Source organism: Neodiprion fabricii, chromosome 1 (assembly GCF_021155785.1).
Source record: "Neodiprion fabricii isolate iyNeoFabr1 chromosome 1, iyNeoFabr1.1, whole genome shotgun sequence".
Taxonomy (NCBI): domain Eukaryota; kingdom Metazoa; phylum Arthropoda; class Insecta; order Hymenoptera; family Diprionidae; genus Neodiprion; species Neodiprion fabricii.
The window spans coordinates 28,018,153-28,039,165 of record NC_060239.1 but is presented as its reverse complement, the minus strand read 5'-3'; the positions used below and the strand labels follow the sequence as shown (position 1 = coordinate 28,039,165).

Genomic DNA, 21,013 nt, shown 5'->3' with positions numbered 1-21,013 from the left:
CGTAGCGACTCCTAGGTACTCGCAGTGCAGGACTTGATTTACAGACTGATGCGAGATATTTCCGTAGAGGTGGAACGGAAACGGTCAACGGGTTGCGATGACGGGGACTTTTATGTGCCCGTCGCGGCGGCCGCAACGGACAGACGCTGCACCGACGGACGTGTTTTTCCCAAAGAAACCGTTTCGGAGTAGCACAAGCCGCAGGCCGCAGCAGGTAAAGGCTGCAGGGGGAGGCAAGGGAAGCACGCACATCCTGCGTACGCCGTGACGACACGCGTGTCCGTCGGTCCGGCACCATAAACCAGGGTGCAGCGTTGTTACGATACACCAGCAGTCCGCTTCCTTTGCGCTCGCGCGCTACCCAAGAGAGTAAGAGTGACGGTCCGAGAGGCGATAGGATCACGGGTGCGCCAAGATCTGGTATCTTCCAAGAGTTTTCCGGGAAACCGCACCGCGGAATAATGACAAATCGGATATACGACGCTGCGGCATCGTTCCGGCATATTTTCTCGATACGCGGCGCGTTTTTCTTCCGGGTGAAAACGCGGAACGAATCGCGAGACCTCGTTCGGCCGACTGCAATACTGGCGAGGGATCGGGACGGAAGTGAGAGGATCGCTCGACGGATCGGGGAGGCAGGTTAACGTTGAACTGAACTGATTAGCATGACACCCCCGTGCACAAGGCCGACATCCGGGTCGGCGCTCCCCGCACGCCATTCTACCCCGGTCCGCCACGCTCTGGGCCAGGGTTGTGGGTGTTGCGCGTGGAACGCGGCATAAATATGTAAGAGGTACCCCTCCGCCGTCGCCGCTGCCTCCTAGTGGAGGGCACTATGCGCCCCTCCGGTACCGAGGTTCCGGACCTTCCTCAAACCCCCCGGGCGTGACGTCACACCTAGGTACGTCACTTGCCGCGTGCAACGTCACTGATCGAACCCAGCTGAGCCGGGCGCGCGCCACCGTCCGTCGCGACGCCCGCGACGCCCCGCGACTTGCATGTATTCATGAGAGGTTAACGTCGCCGGGTATAATATAACGGACCACTCAGTTCCGCGTTTGTCTACCGCAGACACGCACGTCCCCAACTTCGCCCGTTCTTCCCGATCACCGCGTCTCGCCGCTTTTTCACACCGCGACTCGGATCCGTGAATTAACATCGATCCATCGTCCACCATTCCCGTGGCGCAGTTCGTAGCAAAACGTAATTTTATCCCGTGTCGTGTGAACAGAGACTTGCATCGGGAGATGAAAGGTACCGATCTCAGACTTCGCGAGCGCAACTCGTCTGTCCGGACTCGCAATTATCGTCCTGACCGCGACTTATCCCGCAAAGCTGACGATGAGACGCGAGATCCGTCGGACTTACGGTTGACGCCATCCACTTGAATCGGCGTCGAGTGTAAGGTGCTCATTGTGATGAGGCATGGGTCTGACCCAGTCGGGTAGTGGGGCAGGTCTGAGGTCGCAGCAGATGATACATACATATTTATGCCACGCTCCGGCAAGTAGCGTACCCAGTTCCGCCCCCGCCGTTCCACCCGCACCCACCCTCGCACCCCCGACACACACACACACACGCACACGCACACGTACACGTACACGTACACACACGATGCGCGCGCGCGCCATCGCGTACTACGGAAAACCAGACAGACACCACCCGCATCCTCATCCTGGACGATGGGGGTGCCATTGGCCTTCGCCCCGGGCAAGGGTGCCACGCTAATCAGCCCGATGAGATGTACCTGTTCCGCTGTCTGGCCCGTCACGAGCTTGTTTTTCGGGAGGAAAAACTCGTCTTTTTTCCGTTTTCTGCTACAGGTGGACGTGCTCGGTTTATCTTTTTCTTTTTTAAATCTCTTTTTCGTTAAGCGACCGGTGGTGTGATTAGTCGTCGTCAAAGAGTCTGATCTCTTTTCGCTAACACCTTGGGGCCTTGACGTCTTGTGAATTAATATGCATCGGCGTTGCGATTTAAACTCCACCGTGCTCGGCTGACAATTAGCTTATCAATCGAGTCTGGTTTCGGGAGGAACCAACGTACTTATCGCAGAGCGCGTTGTATCGTTGAATGTATACTAATCGGTTGACCCCCGCTACCATGTTTCGGAACATTGTCACGCGATATAAGGATCTTCGCTGGGGTCCGTGGCACGCGTCCAGTTACATCCAAGGAAACATCTTTGTGCGGTATTAATTGAAAGATAGAGAGTCTTCATCGCTATTATAATTGCAACGTGTACTCGGGGACCCTGACATTTGGCTGTAGCGGTCAGGACGAGTGTCCACGGCGATGAGCCGGTGATAGGTCGTCCTGCTTAAGTGGCGTCCACACTCGTTTTACAACGATCATTGCCGCACGCGTATCGGAGTCAAAGAATGCGGTACACCTAGGTGCGGAAAGACAGCCGAGGTGTGAGGCCATCGTGTTTCTCTCTTTATGGATACGGGTAAATACTCGCGTAATAACTGCAGCAAAGTGTGCACGTGTCTTGTACCCAACGCTGCGAAAAGACCTGCTGCACGATAGGCATACCTAAGGTGGGTTACGCGTTTTGCGTAGGCTGCGATTTATTGATCGATGATACGCTTACGTAAAGTGTTTACCGTGCCGAAGTCACAACCGACGGATAAATAAGCGTCCCCGCGGATCAGCTGCTTGTCACTCGATTCGCTGTTTCGCTTACCCTTATTTTTCGCCCTTGTAATTATCCGTACCCACGTGTTGGGAAATCGCACGGGTATTCGTCCGAGCTCTGCGGAATCAGCGGTGTGAAACAAGAATGGAAAGGCGGGAGAGAAACCGCGGCGAAACGCTTCGCCCACACGCTGCACGAATGGATTGGTATGTGTGTAGGTACATAGGTGCGCGGTGCTCGCAATACGAAAGATAAACACCTCGGCTTGTTGCGGTAAGACTTCGGCCCAGAGTTATCGGCTGTTCGTTCTTACATCGTCGTGGCTGCCACCCCCTCAATTCACGTCTGCTCTTCGCGCACAACGGACGAGACGTCGTGGGCATCGGGGTGACGGGTATTGCACAACGATTCCCACCTACATTTACGTAACGCGAGAAGAGGCGCGTGTTCGACGGCGCCTGGGTCCATAGGCGGACGGTGAAACCTGCTTCAACCTCGGTGTCCGTGGTAAAAAAGAAGGCGAAGAAAAGGAAGGAGCTCAGCGTCTGATAACGCTCGCGCAGAATTGTCAACCGCGGACGGATTGCGACAACAATACTAATTAGCTTGGGCGTATCGTTTAATCTTCAATCATAAACGGATAATTGCGACAAGGTGCAATTATACCCGGCGATTTATCGCGAGTAATAACGCACGGTGATTACACGCGTTTAGCGGCCCGATCCGGTTGCGAAGATTCCGCGCGAGTCCGGCGCCGCAGCGTCGAGGCCACGTCGATCCGCGCGGAGAGCATTTGTAGCTTTTCAACGTCGCGGAGCTTGACTAGTTTTCCTTGCGATGCGGTAACCCGATGTTCTCGACTGCACAGATCCAATGGCGTCCGGTGTAATTATTGTAGACGTGAAGTACAAAGGATAACGAGAGATAACGTCCGCGTTACTTAGCCATCAGCTTGCATCGAACAGCTTCGCCTCATCCCGCGCCGGGATGCAGTCCTGAGATTTATGGGACTTGATCCCGGAAGAAAGTAAATGCCCCGAGCACCGCAGCCCTGCAGGGCAATCGTCGAAATCGCTCGAATCGCACCCCAATTTTAATCAGGATCCAAAGTATGCAAGCGGGATGGATACCTAGCAGCTTTCCCACTAAACTACCCGGCGTTACGACGCATGTAATTTATTTTTATTGCTGCCAATTTTTTCTCCCCTCCGCTTATACACCTACACCGAGACCGAGAGAGGCCTACTACTAATTTCAGAGAAGAGCTAGCTGTTTGCCCCACTATGCAAAAACACATCGAAGATGGCTCGGAATCGATACACAGCCGGGAGTCTCTCCGAATATTACGTATTCGGTGACATCAAACAGGGGCTAGATTTTCACGCGTTTATATCGAACAAGCGCCTCGGTTCGTTTGAAATCTGCGACTTGCCGCACTCTTGAGAAAATCAAATTGAAAATAAATAATCAAAATCTCTACCGGCAAGGATGTTTCGGAGTTTTTGAGACATATGTACGTACAGTGCCATTTATTGTACGAACTTGCGATGGCAAGGATTTCGGAAAAAGATTCGTATTTTATGCAGCTATATTCTTAAAAAGTTCTGTATGGAAATTCCTACACTGTGTTGGAAGTTTTAATCGGATACGCAACGGTAAATTCACTACACGTTTATTGTTTATTCAAGATACGAATAAAATAAATTTACTACACAATTTACTAAATTCAAATTACTTTTTTGTGGTTTCTTATGAATATTAGTAAAATCAAACATTCTTATCGTAAGTATAAGGATAATACATAGCAATTTACGTCGCTTCACCGAATTTGTAAATTTGCAACCTGATTTCGTAATTTGACGACTCTTTTGTACAGTAAATGTTTGGTAAATTTATAATCATTTTTAACGGTGTAGTGCGGATTTGTTTCGACGGGCAAACGCAGCCTTCGCCTACCCGCACAAAGAGCCAGGGAGCGAGTGAGTAAGTGGCGGGTTTCGAGTTTGAGCCGCGGGGGTTATTGCAGTAAGCCTCCTCTTGGGGGTTCAAGAATATTACGCCCCCTTCGTCCCCGCGCGCATATACTCGTCGGCGTTCGGAGAGCCCGCGCCCAACCCAAGGGAAACCCAGATCCAGAATCGAGACCCTGCAGAGATCCCTCTGCACCCATATCATGCGTGCGAGGAGGAAGCTGAGCGACTCGGTTTGCCGGGGTTCGGGCGGGTCGCTCACGTCGGTTGGGGCGATGTTTTAAACGCGGCCCACTTAAAAGAACACGCTTTACGTTTATGGGCACTCACTTATTCGGCGAACGGGGATCCGGCAAGCCGGATGAAACGCGCGGGGAGGGAATGGCTGGGGGTGTGATAAGCAATAACGCCCAGGGTAGCGTATGCCGCGAGACGTTCGGCTTCCTTTACCTTCCTTTTATTCTCCTCGTTCCTCTCTCTTACTTTCTCCACTCGGTCGAGTCATTTGTTCCTTAACGACGACGACTGGCACGGACTCTACTCCCTACCGAAAATCAGATCGAATGAGACAGCCGACGATAGTGGGCCACTTTTTAACGAGATTTACTACTACGCCACGTCTACTCAATGGGGAATAAAGGGTTCCTTTTACAGCACGCCCAAGGAACTGTACCATTCAAAAAACCAGGAGTCAGAGGTTGGGCCGACCTCAATATCAGATCGGAACCCGGGATCTCGCCGTCCGGTAAAGTGAGTCGTATAACATCGGATGATGTTGATCCCTTTTTTCAAATTTCTCCATCTCGAAGAAACTTTAGGGAATCGGCTCACCCACCTTTAACCTTACTTCTTCTACCTTCTCATCGTGACGACTTGCTCGTAAGCGACGCCTCCGCGTTAAACTAATGTCAAATGGTTTGATACAACGAGTTTTCAATGGAGAGATTCAAAGAACACGAACCTTTAAGCACCGGAAATAACCGTTCCGTGATCAGTTGCATCAGATTTTGAAAATAAGATTAGATTAGGCTTACTTTACTACGTTTCAGTCTCTTTCCAAGCCGCATACAGGTTATTCTTTAACATGCATGTAACATAGAATCATGGTATAATTGATGCAAACAAGAACTAAATAACTAAAAAGGCATGTGACGGGAATTTAGTTTACACTAATTAAGATTTGACCGTGTAATCAATGAGTCGAACAGCCAGCATACCGACGTTTGTCCGAATAACCGATTAGGATAAATAAGGAGAGTGTCGAGTGGCAGGTTTTTGTGAAGTTGGTTCCGCCAGTGAAAGAGTAAATCCCCGATGTTCTAGTTTGGGCTGAAATTAATTAGGCTCATCAACACAGTCGTCTCTCGGGTTCTTTGTCTCTTTCTCGCACCGTCAACCAGCCTTAGCAGTTGGATCCGAATCCCCCCTCGGCATACATTTCATTTCGCCTCGGTAGGCGTTCTTTCTTCGGCGAAAACCTCTTGTCTTTCAAATCCCAGGGTGGGTTGACTTAGTTAAAAAAATGAATTAAAAGTGTAATCCGGCCGCTGATTGAGAGGGGCGCGGGAGCGAATGGGACGGCCGGTCGGAGCGAGAGAGAGAATCAGCGGGCAAGCGATGAAGGGAAAGAGAGAGAAAGCTCGGCGGAGAAATCACGTCTCCTGACTTTTTCGTTCTCTCGAGGCCTTCGAAAAAAAGTATCCAATTAAAGGCGAGGGTTGATTTCGCACCGGAGTGTCTGCACGGTTTTGAATGGATCGAGAATAAAGCTGGCTGTCTGCTAGAGAGAAATCTGAACGCTTCGCGAATATGATCGAAAATAAGGATGAGAAGAATCACCTTCAATTTAGACACTTGTTCTTTTTCGCCAGTGGTTCAGCCGAATGAAGAGAAAAAAAATCATCCGGAATCTCTTCCTCGGCGCACGAGCTTCCCGGGGCAATGAGAGAATCCCGATTTCAACGCGGCGTTCTCTCGTTACCGGGTCAGAGTTCATTCCATGGATGACTACTCGAGGATGCGGCCCCACCCTAGGAGAATAACAGTGAGACTAGAATCGCTGGTGACGGAGCGTCGAGGCTCCCCCAGAGACGCGGCAGCATCAGGCGTAAGGACGACGGGGGTTGCATCGGCCCTGCGATTAAACTCTAAACCACGATCTGGTCCCGGTAAGCTTGGCTTAGTTTTACTTTATTTAACGCGTGTTTAAAACTAATAAAAGGCGAACGTCGAGGGCTCGGCTTGAAAACTTTCCTCGGATTCCGTGCAGTCAAACCTGGAAACTGAATAACTGAAGAGGAGCAACCGCATTATCCGCTAAATTTCCGAATGAACCAACACCCGCTGTCCCCAACGCGTCTGTTGCTACGCCATGGCACTCGACTAATTCCCGATTAGCTTGAAACTTTGGTTGAACTTTTCCCGGCCCTATAATTTAACGTCCAGACTCGGTTCTTCGCGCGATTTGAACCGCTGCGGCGTCTCGCTTGCGTCCAGATTGACGTTGATTAGGGACTGAGTTATTAATTCACCATGCCTTTCGTTTCGTTCCTTTCATAAATTTCGTCTTGTCTTGAAACTCGACGCGCGCTCTTCCGCACCGTATCTAAAATCCGATGAGAAAGGAAAGAGAGAAAAAACGGTTCCAATAACAACACGAAGACAGGAAGAGCCGTACCCGCAGCGTTTAAGACTGGCATTACCGAAAGTCCTCCTCCTTCGCATCATGCCGGAGAATTTCAGCGCGTCATTTTTCACAGTGTTGTTACAAGTATTAACGGAGATGGTGCGTATCCCAGGTGATCGAAACTCCCCACTTACACACAATAGTTTACGCTTCGGTGAGAACGTTTCCCAGGGCAAAGTGTTTACCGTTCAGGGTTGTAAACGAACCTGAAACGCCGGTCGTATTGTCTCGGGGTAGGGGCTGCTGGTGAGGAATTAGGATGACCCGTAATGTTCGGCTGGTGGCGTATTCATCGACACAGCGTGTGGCCGACACGGAAGTTCGTCGACGTTGCCGCTCCGGGCCATCCGCCTAGTCCAGGGTGTAACGCCAATAATCGTCTGAGAATTATCGTCCGTACCGCGGCAGCGTTTACGGTTCCTAACTGCGGTGGGTAACGCCGTTGGTATACAGCCGAGTGGCTCGAATCTCGCGTGCGAAGGATCTTCCAGCTCTTTTTTTTTTTTTTTTGTATTTTTTTTTTTTTTTAGAGAGAGGAAAACACTCCGGAGTGGAGCTAGGAACGAATAATTCGGCTCTAGTTTATAGCCCATTCTCCCCCCGCGATCCGGGGATGATTTTTCGATCGTGATTACCCCGTCGGGACACTAAACCTGGATGAAGAGTGAGAGGGAGAGCGAAAAGGAGAGCTCAGACCGCCCCTCTGCACGTGGCTGAATGGCTGGTTCTCTTCTCTCCGTGCCGCTGCGATGTCACGGAACTAAAAACCGTAAGACAACTGCTCGACTTCGGGTCGGGCCAGGTGATTTACGCTCCGTGTCTCGTTTGCACGAATCTGAATAATACCAGTCTGTCGACTCTCCCATTCCTCTTCCTCTTCCTCCTCAAATTCCCCGGAACCGCTGCACGTGCGAAGGCAAGACCAGCGAGCACCGATTCGGGCACAGGTTGACCCTCGGCGTGGATCATGCTCCTCGCATCTGGAAATAACCGTGGATCGGGCGTGTCCAAGCACCGGCTACCTTGTTGAGATGCAACTTTCGAAGGAGTTTGTCAACGTCCGGAGCCCAGTCTTGTACAAAGGAACGGTCCGCTGGTTTTGGCGTGGGAACCGAACTTGACGATAATAAAACGATTTACGCCAGTTGTGCGAGCGGGCTCTGATTAGCCGGACTTCCTCGAGACTTTTCGGGCACAATATAAGCCGGCAAACTCCGTTTCTCGGGACGCAGGAGGCGGTGAACGCGGCTAATACGAAACACATGTCGAACGGACCTGACCGAGCGGTGCTTGTGCACCTGATTGCTGGGGACATCCTCGTCCGATTTCCCGCTGGGACCATAAACTAAACTCAGCAGCTTCGGGCCGACCAGCGCTGTTTGCCGAGTACCTGCAGCCTCTGCTTGACGCTTCATCGTGTCGGGCCCGATGACCCAACCGACGATGGCGTCATGACGGCACCTGACGTACCCACGTGGCGACCAGATGTGCGCTCCTAGAGATGGGTGAAAATTCCACGGACCACCTTCCCTTTAACAGGTACAATCGGGGGTGGAGAGAGGCGGGGGTACGGTTTTGCGAATCCAACCGTGTCCTCGAGTCGCTAGTCTTTTGAGCGATCGGCTGAGATTCTCGACCGTAAAATAACAGATCAGAAGAAGTAAGAGTCGCTCAACAGTTCGAGGGAGCTAATTTTCAGGGATATCCTAGCTATTCAAGTCCCTGCCGGGCTACGTCCGCGCCTAGGATTCATTAAAAGCGAGTTAAACGTCCCGGACAGACAGCTTTATGAGTCGTTCGCATTCACGGGAGGGATAAAAAGGAGAAAAAAAAAAAATAAAAAATAAAAAAACTATTACGTTGTATAGTCGGCGGAGATCTGGGTCCGAAGATAGGTTCTCGCCGCGCTCCCTTCTTCTCGGGTCCGCAGACGTGGTCAAAGGGACTCGTAGAGGAGGACTAGTAGTACCTAGTAGGCGGTCAGATCGGACGAGGAGTTTCATAGGATATACCGGCGTAAACTGACTACGGGATGGATTGAATGACCGAAAATTATACCGGTGGCAGTTCACACCGATAGCGCGCCGGGTGCGGTTCACCTACATCGAGGTTGTTTCTCCGACGTCGATTATGTCCGCGTTAATCGACATCATTCCTCGAGTTGGATTTCCGCCGTGGTTCTCATTAAACCGTCGGACGTTTATTATTTTTCTACTCCGTTTCTTTTTTCAAAATAGTCAAAGGGAGGGGGGGATTGTACGACGAGATCTCCAGACCGTCCAGAAACCCGCGGTTGTGTAACGATTTCAAGTTTCATGGTTGATCGCTGCGGTGAATGATTGGGTCGACATTTTGAAATCCCCGATCGCTCCAGACCGAGCCGGTATTCTTGTGATATACCTGCCCGCGAGGAGGATTAACGAACGAGTGAATTCTCTCTGGTATTCCTTGGCGTCGATTCGCGTCTCAAGGCTGTGTTTTGAAATAGTTCGATAATTAGCCAGATTTTATTCGTGCAGCATTTTCCTATCGGGTTTCAAGCACTTCGATCATATTAAACTTGGAGCGAACGGCTCAGTGCGGTTTTTGTACGTCGAGGAATGATCTCGATTAAACTGCTTTGATTTTCGGGCTATTTCAGTTCTAGTTGATCTCGCCGATGACTTGGAAAGGCTTGAGGCCCCGTGACCGAGCCAGCTGGGTCGGGCCTTAGAATTTTTTTCTCCAATTTCATCGATTATTCACACCTGATAAAAAGCTTTAACGTGTCTTGTCGAATTCCGAGTTGACCAACGGTGCCATGCGCCTGAGACGCGCATGCGGTGCATGTACCGACAATATACATCCAGGCATTGGTCAAGCATGCCATATATAAGCATAACTTTAACGGCGAGAGCTGCGCCCGTGCCGCCTGCAGCCCTAATCGTCGATTGCGGCGTCGGCGTCGGTGGTGAAGAGGAACCTAATGCGGTGTAAATCTCGTCCTTTATGTTTCCGAGGAGTTTCTGAAAATGTTTCCCCTTAAAAGCAATTGCCTGTTCTCCTAGTTTCGACATTCTGTAGGTATATCGACTGGCTCGCGGCTCGACCACCGCACCGTGGAGTCTTCTCGTCGCCCCCCTTCCGATCACCTCGACATATACGCTCTGAATTAAGATTCTGCCTTCCGTTGTCGAATAATAAACGCAGCTAAACGCAAGCATAGAACTACTACGGGAATGGACGTAGAGGATTCCTCTTCGGTGTTATTAATTAATTGGGACGATTCGCCGCCTCGGTATTTCTCACAGACAGTAAGAATTTATATAGGCGAAGATCGTGTAAGACGGTACAGTAGGCCAGTTTAAAACTCCCTTCAGCTTCCGGAAGATAGACGCGTAACAAATGAAACTGCAAGAGGAATTGAAACGGAGCGAAACTGTGTCGTTCTCTTGGCCGCCCCTCCCAGTCGCGACGACTGCGACTACGACGACTTCCGGTCCCGGCAGCCAGGGTTCACCTTACTCTCCGCACCTATATGGGGAGAGCAGAGAGAAAAAGAAGAAGCTGAGTGAGAAAGAGAGAGAGAGAGGTCACACGATGCACAAACTCTTTCTCGTTCGCTTGCACGCAGCCACTCGATCCGTTTCCCAGATAGCGAGGACCATTTTTTTCTACTACAATTGCTTTTTAAAAGATAGCGAGGAGGGGCGGGTCCGAGGGCAAAGGAGGACACGGGCCCTCTGTGACGCGTGTTTGTGAGCTCGCGGCGCTGTATGCGGAGAGAAGAAAAATGAAAAGAGAGTCGAGCGAATGAAAGGAAAGGATTGAGCAGTCGGGTTCTGAATCTGGATGTAGCCAACAAAGAGGGTGTCGTCCCCGTCGCCCCGAAACCCCCTCCACACCCCACACCCCACTCCCGATTCTCCTACAATGCTACCCTGATAAACGAGGCGAGATTGTCTGCCGCTTCTGCTTCTGATCCTCCGGCTCTCGAGCTCCTGATGCGCCCGCCGCGCCGCTCTCTTCACGGGCTCGCTCTTCTTCTGCCACCGCCGCCGCCGCCGCCGCCACCCGCCTGGTAAAGGCGGTCCTCGTGTCTCATGGGTAAAGACTGACTGACATCCGCGCCAGGTTTCTACCCCTCTCGACGACCACGACGACACTGTGAAGCTAAAAAATATTGTCGATTGTTAACCGTTCGTTGACAGGCTAGATTTCCCCCCTCTCTCTCTCCCTCTTTTTTTAACTCGTCAATTACACATATTTGGCTTCGAGGACTTCGCGCCGATGCCGAACTCGCGGCACGATTAGGAAAATTAAATTTCCCGAAAATCAGGTGGAAAGTATTACGAAAATCGTACACGGTTCTAGCATCGCGGTGATCCGATTATTATTGTGAAATGATGGTTTTTTTAAAAATCGGCAAGTTTGACGGGATTATCGAGTCCAATCAAAGTCGAAGGCTATCAGGCAATGGGTGCAGGAGTACGGTGGCCCGGTTTAAGCTAGAAAGCCTAATTTATTCATTTGTAGGGTATACGAGACACAGGGATCGGTACATACGTGGCTAGAAAATCTATGGGTTCGTAAATATAGAGTCAACGATCAATATACACAGAGTATAACATTGAATCAAGAGTTAGGGATAGCGCAGCCTTATTTTCGTACGTATTTCAGTTTGTTTAATACGCCGGCTGACACATAAATAAATCCTTAATTGGGCTGGGCGTATTTTTCGACTGATAAAACTAGTTCTCCCTCTCTCTATTCCCCTCGATGGAGAGAGGTGGAGAGGAAGAGAGAGATCTTCGGGGCTTCGTATACTTGGACTGCACGTGCGTACCGTGTGTATGGAGGAGAGAGAGAATATGTACAGGCAGATATAGAGGTATACCTACGCGTCTACGCGTGTGAGCAGGAACGCGGTAATCTTACGCAACTGACGGTGTCTCTCCCGCGTTTCTGGTTTCGGTTACAACCATGTGAATGTTCCTGATTTCTGATTATAAGCCAGATACCTACCAGTTGGGCAATGCTCGGCCGACCATTGGGTAAAATGCCTGGAGGTGTCCGTCGTCTCTGAGTCGCGAGAACGGACATTTTACACGAAAATTTTCCACGAGCGTTAATTCGTTCCCCTGATAAGGTGAAAACTTTTAAATGAATTTATACGCCGTTCGTATAATCGCCGTCTTAAATTTGATCAAGCCTCTTCGGCGCTGATCTCGCACACCTGCACGCTCGTTTTATGCCGCTCTGCAGGTGATTTGGAAATTCTTCGAGGTCGAACGAGGCGAAACTGTCTTGAAATCGCTTATTCCGTGAATAAAATCTATGTAGCCACCGACTGTCGCAGCTGACACATTTAAACCTTATACACCATCGCTGTTGCTGGTAGGAGGTAATTTTTTATGGGCAGTAGCCTTGTCGGTTTATCGTCGGTGCAATCACTTACTTAGTCCCGTGATTGATGTATAACTATTTTTAATTCCTTCACCCGTACTTTCATGAATATGGAATTTTTGAGAATCTGTCAAAAGTTTTAACATTAATTTTTAGTGATACCCGCCGATCATCCATGCCGGTTTCAACGTATTTAGGGAAAATTTATGTTTCCTGTGAGAATGTATGCCTCGTTGGTTTACGCGCGTCAAGTTTGGACTCGTCCGTTCGTTCGCGGTACAAAAACGCGAGGTATCGTAACGCGTTAATAGATTGAAACGATTGGATTTCCACAAACGAGTTTGAGGCTCGCACTGCGATGAACGGTCCTGTTGTTAATGATTTTTCAAACTCAAACACATCTCCCGAGGTACTAAACGGGTTATAATTCATCGATGATCATGACCCGCACGTTTGAATGATAATTGCCATGAAATGAAGCGCAGTGAAAGGTGTAAATTAAAATTTTATCGGGAAGAAAAAGATGGTTTGCTTTTAACCAACTTACTTTAAAGCTGCCGATGCAGGATGGAAAAAGAAGAATACGAATGCCGGCCGCTGGATCTAACCTCCACCTTTATAATACAACGTTATATCCACGGTTAGGATAATTACACGATTCTCCGACGATTGCTCATAAATTGTTTCTTGTAACTACAAATCGCGAGGCCAAAAACCACTCGAAAGACAAGCTGTTTCCCTATGTTTTCGCTCCCGAGTATTGTCGTAGGATTTCTCGTAAAATAATTAAGAGGCTTCCCCGCGGCTCCGATGACGGTATTTTAAAGGGTCGTAAAAGGGACGTTAAAACCTCATCGACCCAATCTGCCGTCAAGCTGGACGATCAACGCGAAGAAGGGAGTCGCGCCTTGGCGAATGGTAGAAACTCGACGTGATATTGTTTCCCGCTGTGACGAAGAGGATCCATAGATTTTGCAGATTGTAGGTGTCGAAATGTACTTGATCCATCAAGCTGCTAAATCAAGGGATGTGAAAATAATACTCATTTACTTGATTATACGAGACATGAAACTTGTCGCGGAATATAACAACTATTGGAATATAATAACGCCAATATTGTACATCAATACATTAAATTAGCGCTGATTGAAATGTACAGCAGTTGGTTTTCTGCTCGATATTTTGAATATTCAGGCATACGACAAAATCGTTAAGAACAAGTTTTGTCAGGGGAAAGGATCTTTCAAATATGTTGGCTATTGTCGGGGTAAAGAGAATCGAAAAAAGCCTAGCCCCGCAGCTTGAGCACACATATTATACTCAATAATATCGTCGAACGATAATATTGTAAAACCAAACGCTACGAGCTGCCGCGTATTATTACGCGATCGTGTAAGTACGTGTGATCTGAAATTATTCGGTGAAGTAAATTTGAATATGTATATATGCGATCGGTGACCATTGACCCAGGTCAGAAAATGCAAATAGTAATGTATCCTCTCATGCGGAGGTGCTGCACGTCGGTTCATTTGAGGTTTGTTAATTATGTATGCGTGAATAAATAATTATGCGGACGACTCGTCCGAGCTGCCTAGTCCAGCCGTCCGAGCCTATAAAACTGATGCATATATTTATGTCACTTGAACGGTGCGTTGTAATGACGCAGATTTAGTGGACAAACGATTAATACAAGTCTTTGGCTATAATTCGGCCGGTGCATTAGACGACGCGATTCATGCGTCAAAGTGAATAACGCAAAAATCATTTGCGATCGGTACGCGCGAAGAAACCTTGATAGTGAATTATCAACGCTCAGACAACAGGTACGGATCTCTGATTGACGATAAATACCCTCCGGCGTCTCTCCGCTCACTCATTTCTTATTAGTACTCTCGCAGCATCTCGATTCGTTAAATATTGACCACTTACAATCAGTCAAGTTTTCCATCCGATAACCATCCCGCCCATAATCGCGTGTATCTTCGTGAAATCTTTTACCTTCAATGGGGGCCCGATTTGATCAGGTTCACAGCGTTTGCTCAGCTTGAATTTTTTTTTCCAATATTGAGCAAGCATTTTTTCAACCTTCGTCGAGGTTTCACTCGAGGCAGATCGGACCACCCGCTAATCGCTCCGTGAATTACGTGACGTGCCGTACTCGCGAAACGACGATTTACCAAAGGTGTATAAAGCTCGCGAGCGGCGATTAAAAATTAAGTGGAATGTCGTAGAAAAAGGACTCCTGCGGTACACGAGACGAGACTACGGCAGGCGTGTTTGCCGGCCGAAGGGTAAATAAAATCCGCTGCAGATTAAAGTCACGGTTAACAATGCCTGCTGGTCTTAATCACCTACGCGGAACTGTATCGTGACACGTTACAATCCCGCTTTAGCTAGACGCCCGTCGCGTGAGCTCGGCATTCTAGTAATTCGTGAAATATTCGCAAAATCTGCAACCGAGCTACGGTCTGGCACGCGACCGAAACGAGAAATCGTCAAATCTCTATGTATGTATGTATGTATATTACATCTAATTAAAGCACAATTTATTCTAGTCATGCATAATCAAAATTGCTCATGAGTCACACGACTCCTCGACACCAGATGCGCATGTAATGCGCGTTACCCAGTCAGGTTTGACATCGATACGCATCTTTATTTCGTTTTTTTAATTTATTCAATCTTTTTTTCTCCTCCTTGCTTAGGATTTGTAATATCGGTTTGAGTAACGTAGAGTTAATTTCATCCACAGGTGGACCGACCCTCTTTCGTGTCCATGGGGGCCTTGGAACACGTTTGGCGACACGTTGGGCCTTCGGGCCTCGCAACCTTTTTAACTTTGGTCGGATCGGTCGCCGCTGTTCGAGTCTTTGTAGAAAGTACGTGGATAGTGGACTAGCAGCTCACCCATTTAACCACCGTATCGTCTAACCAATATGAGGCGTCGACTAGCTTGGCCTTGTCGCGCACTGCATAATATCCTTCGTATATTTTACGATTTTGCAGGTTTTTTGTTTTTTTCTTCTCACGCGTCACTCGGGACACAATCTCCAAATAACTCACGATCCAACGATGCAGCGATAGCCAGTAAACGTTATTAACTTTATATCAATCACTCGCCTGATCTAACCTTTAAGCAGACAGAATTTTTTAACAGGTCCGTACTCGATGATGGGTCTTGTGGTGAGAGGAGAAAAAAAAAGCATAACATGTTGCGATGAAACCGATTCCTTGTATCATATCATGCCCGACTACTACCAGCTCAACCTGCACACACCTGCAATTCCCCGTTGGATATTTTTATTGCGTTATATACTTTTTCCTTTTTTCGTTTCGCTCAGCGATTCCTGTAGGCTGATTAATTTATCATCATTTGCATAATCAAAGAAACCAACGTGTTCTAGAGTAACTAATTACTGAATGTGAATATAACTCGTATCAACTTTACGATATTTTTTTTGCACGGAATCTTGTTACACCTGTGCGACGTGTGCGTGTACACTTAAGCTCGAGAATATATGTAATAACGATCGCTCCCGACCACGAGGGGACAATTTTTTCTTCCCCGTATACGATAGCGTGAGAAAAACGATTAATGAGATTGAAGAATAAAATCGGTGTGTCGCCGATACGTTTAACCTTCGATTTCTCCTCTACGGTGAAAAAGACCGCGTCGTACATTTGTGTCACGCGCAATACGCAAAATGCCCAAAGTTTTCCCTCCTCCACAGACGATGATGGGCCTCGTTTTGAAAACGTTCGATGCACGAATGCGGTAGCTGCTCGATCGCCGATAGCCGGGCGACCCGGTCTTTCCGAGGATGCAGACTGGGTAAAAGAGGAGCTAACCGAGTCACCAGGACGCGGACCCCGGGACCGCGATATCGGCGTCGTCTCTTCGAGCTCCCGCGGCCGGCTATCTTGCATCTGGCATTGTCCTCTCGCGTCGGTTGACGTCCGCATGCACACGAATGCACCGGGGGTGTTCGTCCCGTCGGAGGCCGCCGAAACCGGCGGCTGCATCCGTTCCACACACAGAAACCGCGCCGCCTAGCCACCGTGAGCCGGATTCAAAGATGCAGGCCGCACCGCGGACAGATCGGACATCTATCCGCGAGTCCCGACGGCCGTCACGACACCGACAAGTTGCTGGATCTTTTCCCAGATTCTACAATTACTCCGAGCGAAGTGCAAACTCACTTCATTCTTGGTGAGTCGAACCTTCCATTGTCGAGGCTGATCGTGCAAGGGTTGAAAAACGACGATGAGACTTGACTTGGCCAAATCTTTACCGCACCGTCGCGTCGTGAGGTATGGAAGAATTGCCTATACGAGAGGAGCGTTCGACGTTAGTTGGGGAAAAAATCGGGCGACGATCAGGTCTCTTACCGAATAAGTGAAGTGTTTCCGGTTTCCCCGACGACCCATAAATATCCGGATATACCGAGACGCGGAGGAGGCTGAAAAGACGGTGTATCCACATCCACAGCTGCTTGGATCCACACACGCGACGAAAGGTGCAGGCTATAACCATTCACACACCTATACTTGTGCCTTTGTGTCGCCCGAAGGAGATCGGGACAACCTGACAAGCGAAAGGTGTATAATGCGGAATAATATACAACCTTACAGTTTACCACTCTACGTGCAGCGTTATACCTGGAGGTGTAGTCGTATACCTGCGACTGTGAGTGGCTCGCCATTGCAGGACTATACGTACCCTGACGCCTCGGGCTGACACAGCCGGACACACGTACGATCGAAGTCTCGTGTAAGGCGTAGGCGCCTTAACAAGTTCCACCTGCCACCCGGACCGAACTCTCGAGATTTTGCGGACCGACTCCGAGTTGCCGGTCTCGTGTTTTGTCAATCAGCCGCGTGCAACATTCGGGGTAACGCGACTGTCTGCTTCCAGTCGTCGACCCAGCGAGGTCGTAATCCTCTTCAACGCGGGTAGATCATCGGGGTGTAATTCATTCTGCGGTACACGGGAAACTCGTAACCCGTTCGAACCACCGCAGTTAATCATATACTGCGATTATTGCCGTAGACTGAAAACTCGATGTCTTAATTATTGTCTTGGTAGACCGCGAGATCGTTCCATCAATCATTGCTGAAAAGTTGATTCATCGAAGCGTTGGTAAAGCGAATATGGAATCGCTTACCGGTGACACATAGTGATTACTCGCTGATTCATTATTTCGGCAAAGACTAGCTTGTCCACAGGAACGACTCTTGATCGTAACTTTTTACTTCCGTAACTCTAAGTTCTAGGCGAGGTTCACCGACGGTCGAAGAGACCCTCTCGGCCACGATGTTCGATCTATGGGTTGTTTAGTTTTTACGCGGAGCGCGAGACATCATCCCTCGGGGGAGAGACGTATTTCCCAATGAGCCAAGCGCATGTCGGACGGTCTTGTATATTGTATAGCGAGCGAGGATCGAGGGAAGTATAAATAAAGTCTCGGCGCAGTCTGGCTAGCCGCACGCGGTCGTGAAAACTTGTCGCTTGTCAACTGGGGTTGGTGAGAGCGGGGATGCTGAGCATAAAACTGGCTTTTAACTGGCACAATAGCATTTTCTCGACGTACCCTATCCCCCGACTATCCCGAGCTCGGGCCTCGAATCGTGTCCGTGTCCGTGCACGAGCTTGCGTTACACCCTCGCCTGCCGCAACCGCTACACGCATGGACTCACAAACACACACGCGGATGCAGCGGCCGCACGCGGTCCGACTTCGATTCCCGCGTCCCGGTTTTGTTTCCCTTGTAAGGAGAGCCGCGTTTACAATACCAACGTCACGCACGCCAAGGATCACAGGCCTTCGATTTTACCATTTTGCGGACCGATTTGCGCCGAGGCTTGGAATCGAGTTGGCGAGAAAAAAATCAAAATCTAAAAATAACAATATCAAAATGTAACGAGAGACAAAAAAGTTTGGGCTACTTACAAACGGTACCTTAGAGAGCTTGACTTTGTTAAAAATCCGAGGAAACCGAGATTGCTCAATTATTGCTTGACCCGTTGATTGACGCTTTGAGAACGGGATTGAATACCGACTCGCCTTTCTATTGAAAAACTATATTTTTTTTCTTTCCACACTGGCTGAAAGCCCGGGGCGTTGCGAGGGCGTCGCGCAGTCGTCGTATAAGATATGTGAAACGACTGACCGTTTTCTTTTAGCCCCGTTACAGGGGTTTCCAGGGTTCAAACGAGAATCGTATACCTTCGGCATTGGTTTCCTTTTGCTTTACAGTGCTCGTATCGAGAATTTAGTGGAGAATAGAACCCTCGGAATGATCAGTTACAGACCACGTCTTCCAACTGTACGTTCCGGATTCGTTTGTTTTTATCGACAAGAATGGGAGTTTATGATGGCTCGTCACGCGGTTCCACCTCTCTCCTTCTCTTCCGCCATTCTCCCTTCCCTTATTTTCCGCCTTTTACTTACTTAGCTCTGCTTCTGCTTGTTTTTCCTACTTTCATTTTCATTTTTGTCCTCATTCGTCTTCCAGTTCTTCTTCTCCGCTCCGTCGCGTCTGGATTTTATTATTTTACTTTATTTTTCATCCGAATCCGCACCCGTTACACCCTCACCGCCGCTTCGCAGCGTCGAGCAGCGATGCGCGGCTTCTGTTTGTTCGCAAAGTTATGGGGCGGGAGTTTCCCGGACTTACCAACGCATATCGGTTGGTGTGTAGAAGCGTTGAACTCGCTCCTGTTTTGATGGAAACATGATTTTGCACACGTGAATGGAATGTTGAATAAACAATTCACCTTTCGTGGAATTAGTATGGGACCGATTTTAAACCAAATTTTATCACTCAATTGGTCATTTTTCGGATAAGACGGTCGGAGAAGCAATATCTCAGATTTGTATTGTAGTCAGTTTAGCGCGATGCTAAATCGTGATTCTCGTCACGTGCCTGCGTCAGAATTTTTTATGTCCAACGGCCGAAGGTTCAAACCGCAGCGCTAACGAAGGACGCATGGGAATTTTCCGCTCGCCGTCGAGTGTCTGCGGTCTGCAAAGAAAACTGGAAACCAACGCGAGTTGGCTAAAGCATATAGGCTAGCTGTCGGGTGAGGTTGTACCAGGTTTGCTGAAGCTTAGACTCGCCGAGACGCCGCTATAAAGGATTTTTCTCACACTGCGTGTGTCCGCAATAATAAAATGCCTTTCGGTTAATCTATCGATCTCCGGCAGCCGATACGAACAACCCACTACGAAGCGAGTGGAATTATCGCGATGTCCCTTGATTGATGTGATTGTCGTTTGATGTCGTTAGAGAACCGGTATTCGTTACATTCAGCGATGTCTGGAAGCTGGCCGTACGATCGCAACCCTCCTCCACCCCGTAGATCTCGAATATCGATCAAATCGTACGATCCAACAAAAATGGCCAAAGGCGAAACGTACGCGTGCTCAAAACTAAAAAAAAAATAAAACGACGCGAGCACAGATCTTCTGACGTATCTATGCGCGGAACTATCGGAGCAAGGTTCGATTCCTGGTCGAAATCATTCGAGAACGCGGTGTCTCGTGCTCACGACGTTTCCACTTGAACGGATCCACGAGGAACTTCAGCCCGTCGCTACCTCGGACGCAAATCCAGCCCTGGTCACTTTGGTTACGTAACAGAGCGATTGGTCGTATATAAGCGAGTGAGCCGGTGGTGCTGCGATACAACCAACCCACACCGGCGTGCCGTAAGCGAATTCCTCCGGACCTCCGAGCGCCGCGGCATGTGCGTAACGAGAATCCAGAATTATTACGGATCTATTCTTACAGCGAGCGATTATCATCAGATTTTGCAGTCGAGAGTCGTCGTCTGCGCCTCTTCGACTTCACCTGCGGGTCGCTCGTTTTTTAATTGATCCGATTCGTCGCGTCGAGCCGATCGCTCGATCCGGCCTGATCGTGAGTCGCGAGGCCCGATCGGCTTTCGCGTCACGATGTGACCTAAAAATGACGCGACGCTGGCACCCGAGCGCCGTTTCTTTGCTTAGAAAAACGTCGATTTCACTCGCGGAATGGTGACGGAGTTCCTGTAGGTTAAACATTTGCAATTATTTCACCCGATGATGCAGCGGTTCGCTTTGTTCTTTAGCCGCGAATGGTTTCTTCGTTGCGAGACGACGAGTTCAATCTGTTTATACGTCGATACCGTTTGTATGCGGAAGTTTGGAAAATGACTTATCCGTCCAGATTTGCTTTCGACGAAAACAAGTCAACTCTCGAGGCATAAAAATTTCGCAATCCGTTGGTGTCGAGTATTGAAAAGCTGCAGTGAGATGAGGGCAATCATGCCTCTTGCGACGGCAATGAAT

General features: G+C 49.1%; 1 protein-coding gene across 4 annotated transcripts in view; it reads left to right on the top strand.

Annotated features, from left to right (window-relative positions):
• The window catches only part of LOC124187955, a 52,529-nt gene that overhangs the window by 26,209 nt on the left and 5,307 nt on the right, over window positions 1–21,013 (top strand). For 3 of the 4 annotated variants that reach the window (XM_046580165.1, XM_046580166.1, XM_046580167.1), the window contains 2 exons: window positions 6,483–6,779; window positions 15,435–15,561. In XM_046580165.1, coding sequence (XP_046436121.1) covers window positions 6,611–6,779; window positions 15,435–15,561 — 296 coding nt within the window. In that variant the 5' untranslated portion in view covers window positions 6,483–6,610. The remainder of the gene's footprint in view (window positions 1–6,482; window positions 6,780–15,434; window positions 15,562–21,013) is intronic. The other variant, XM_046580168.1, reaches the window with a different exon arrangement.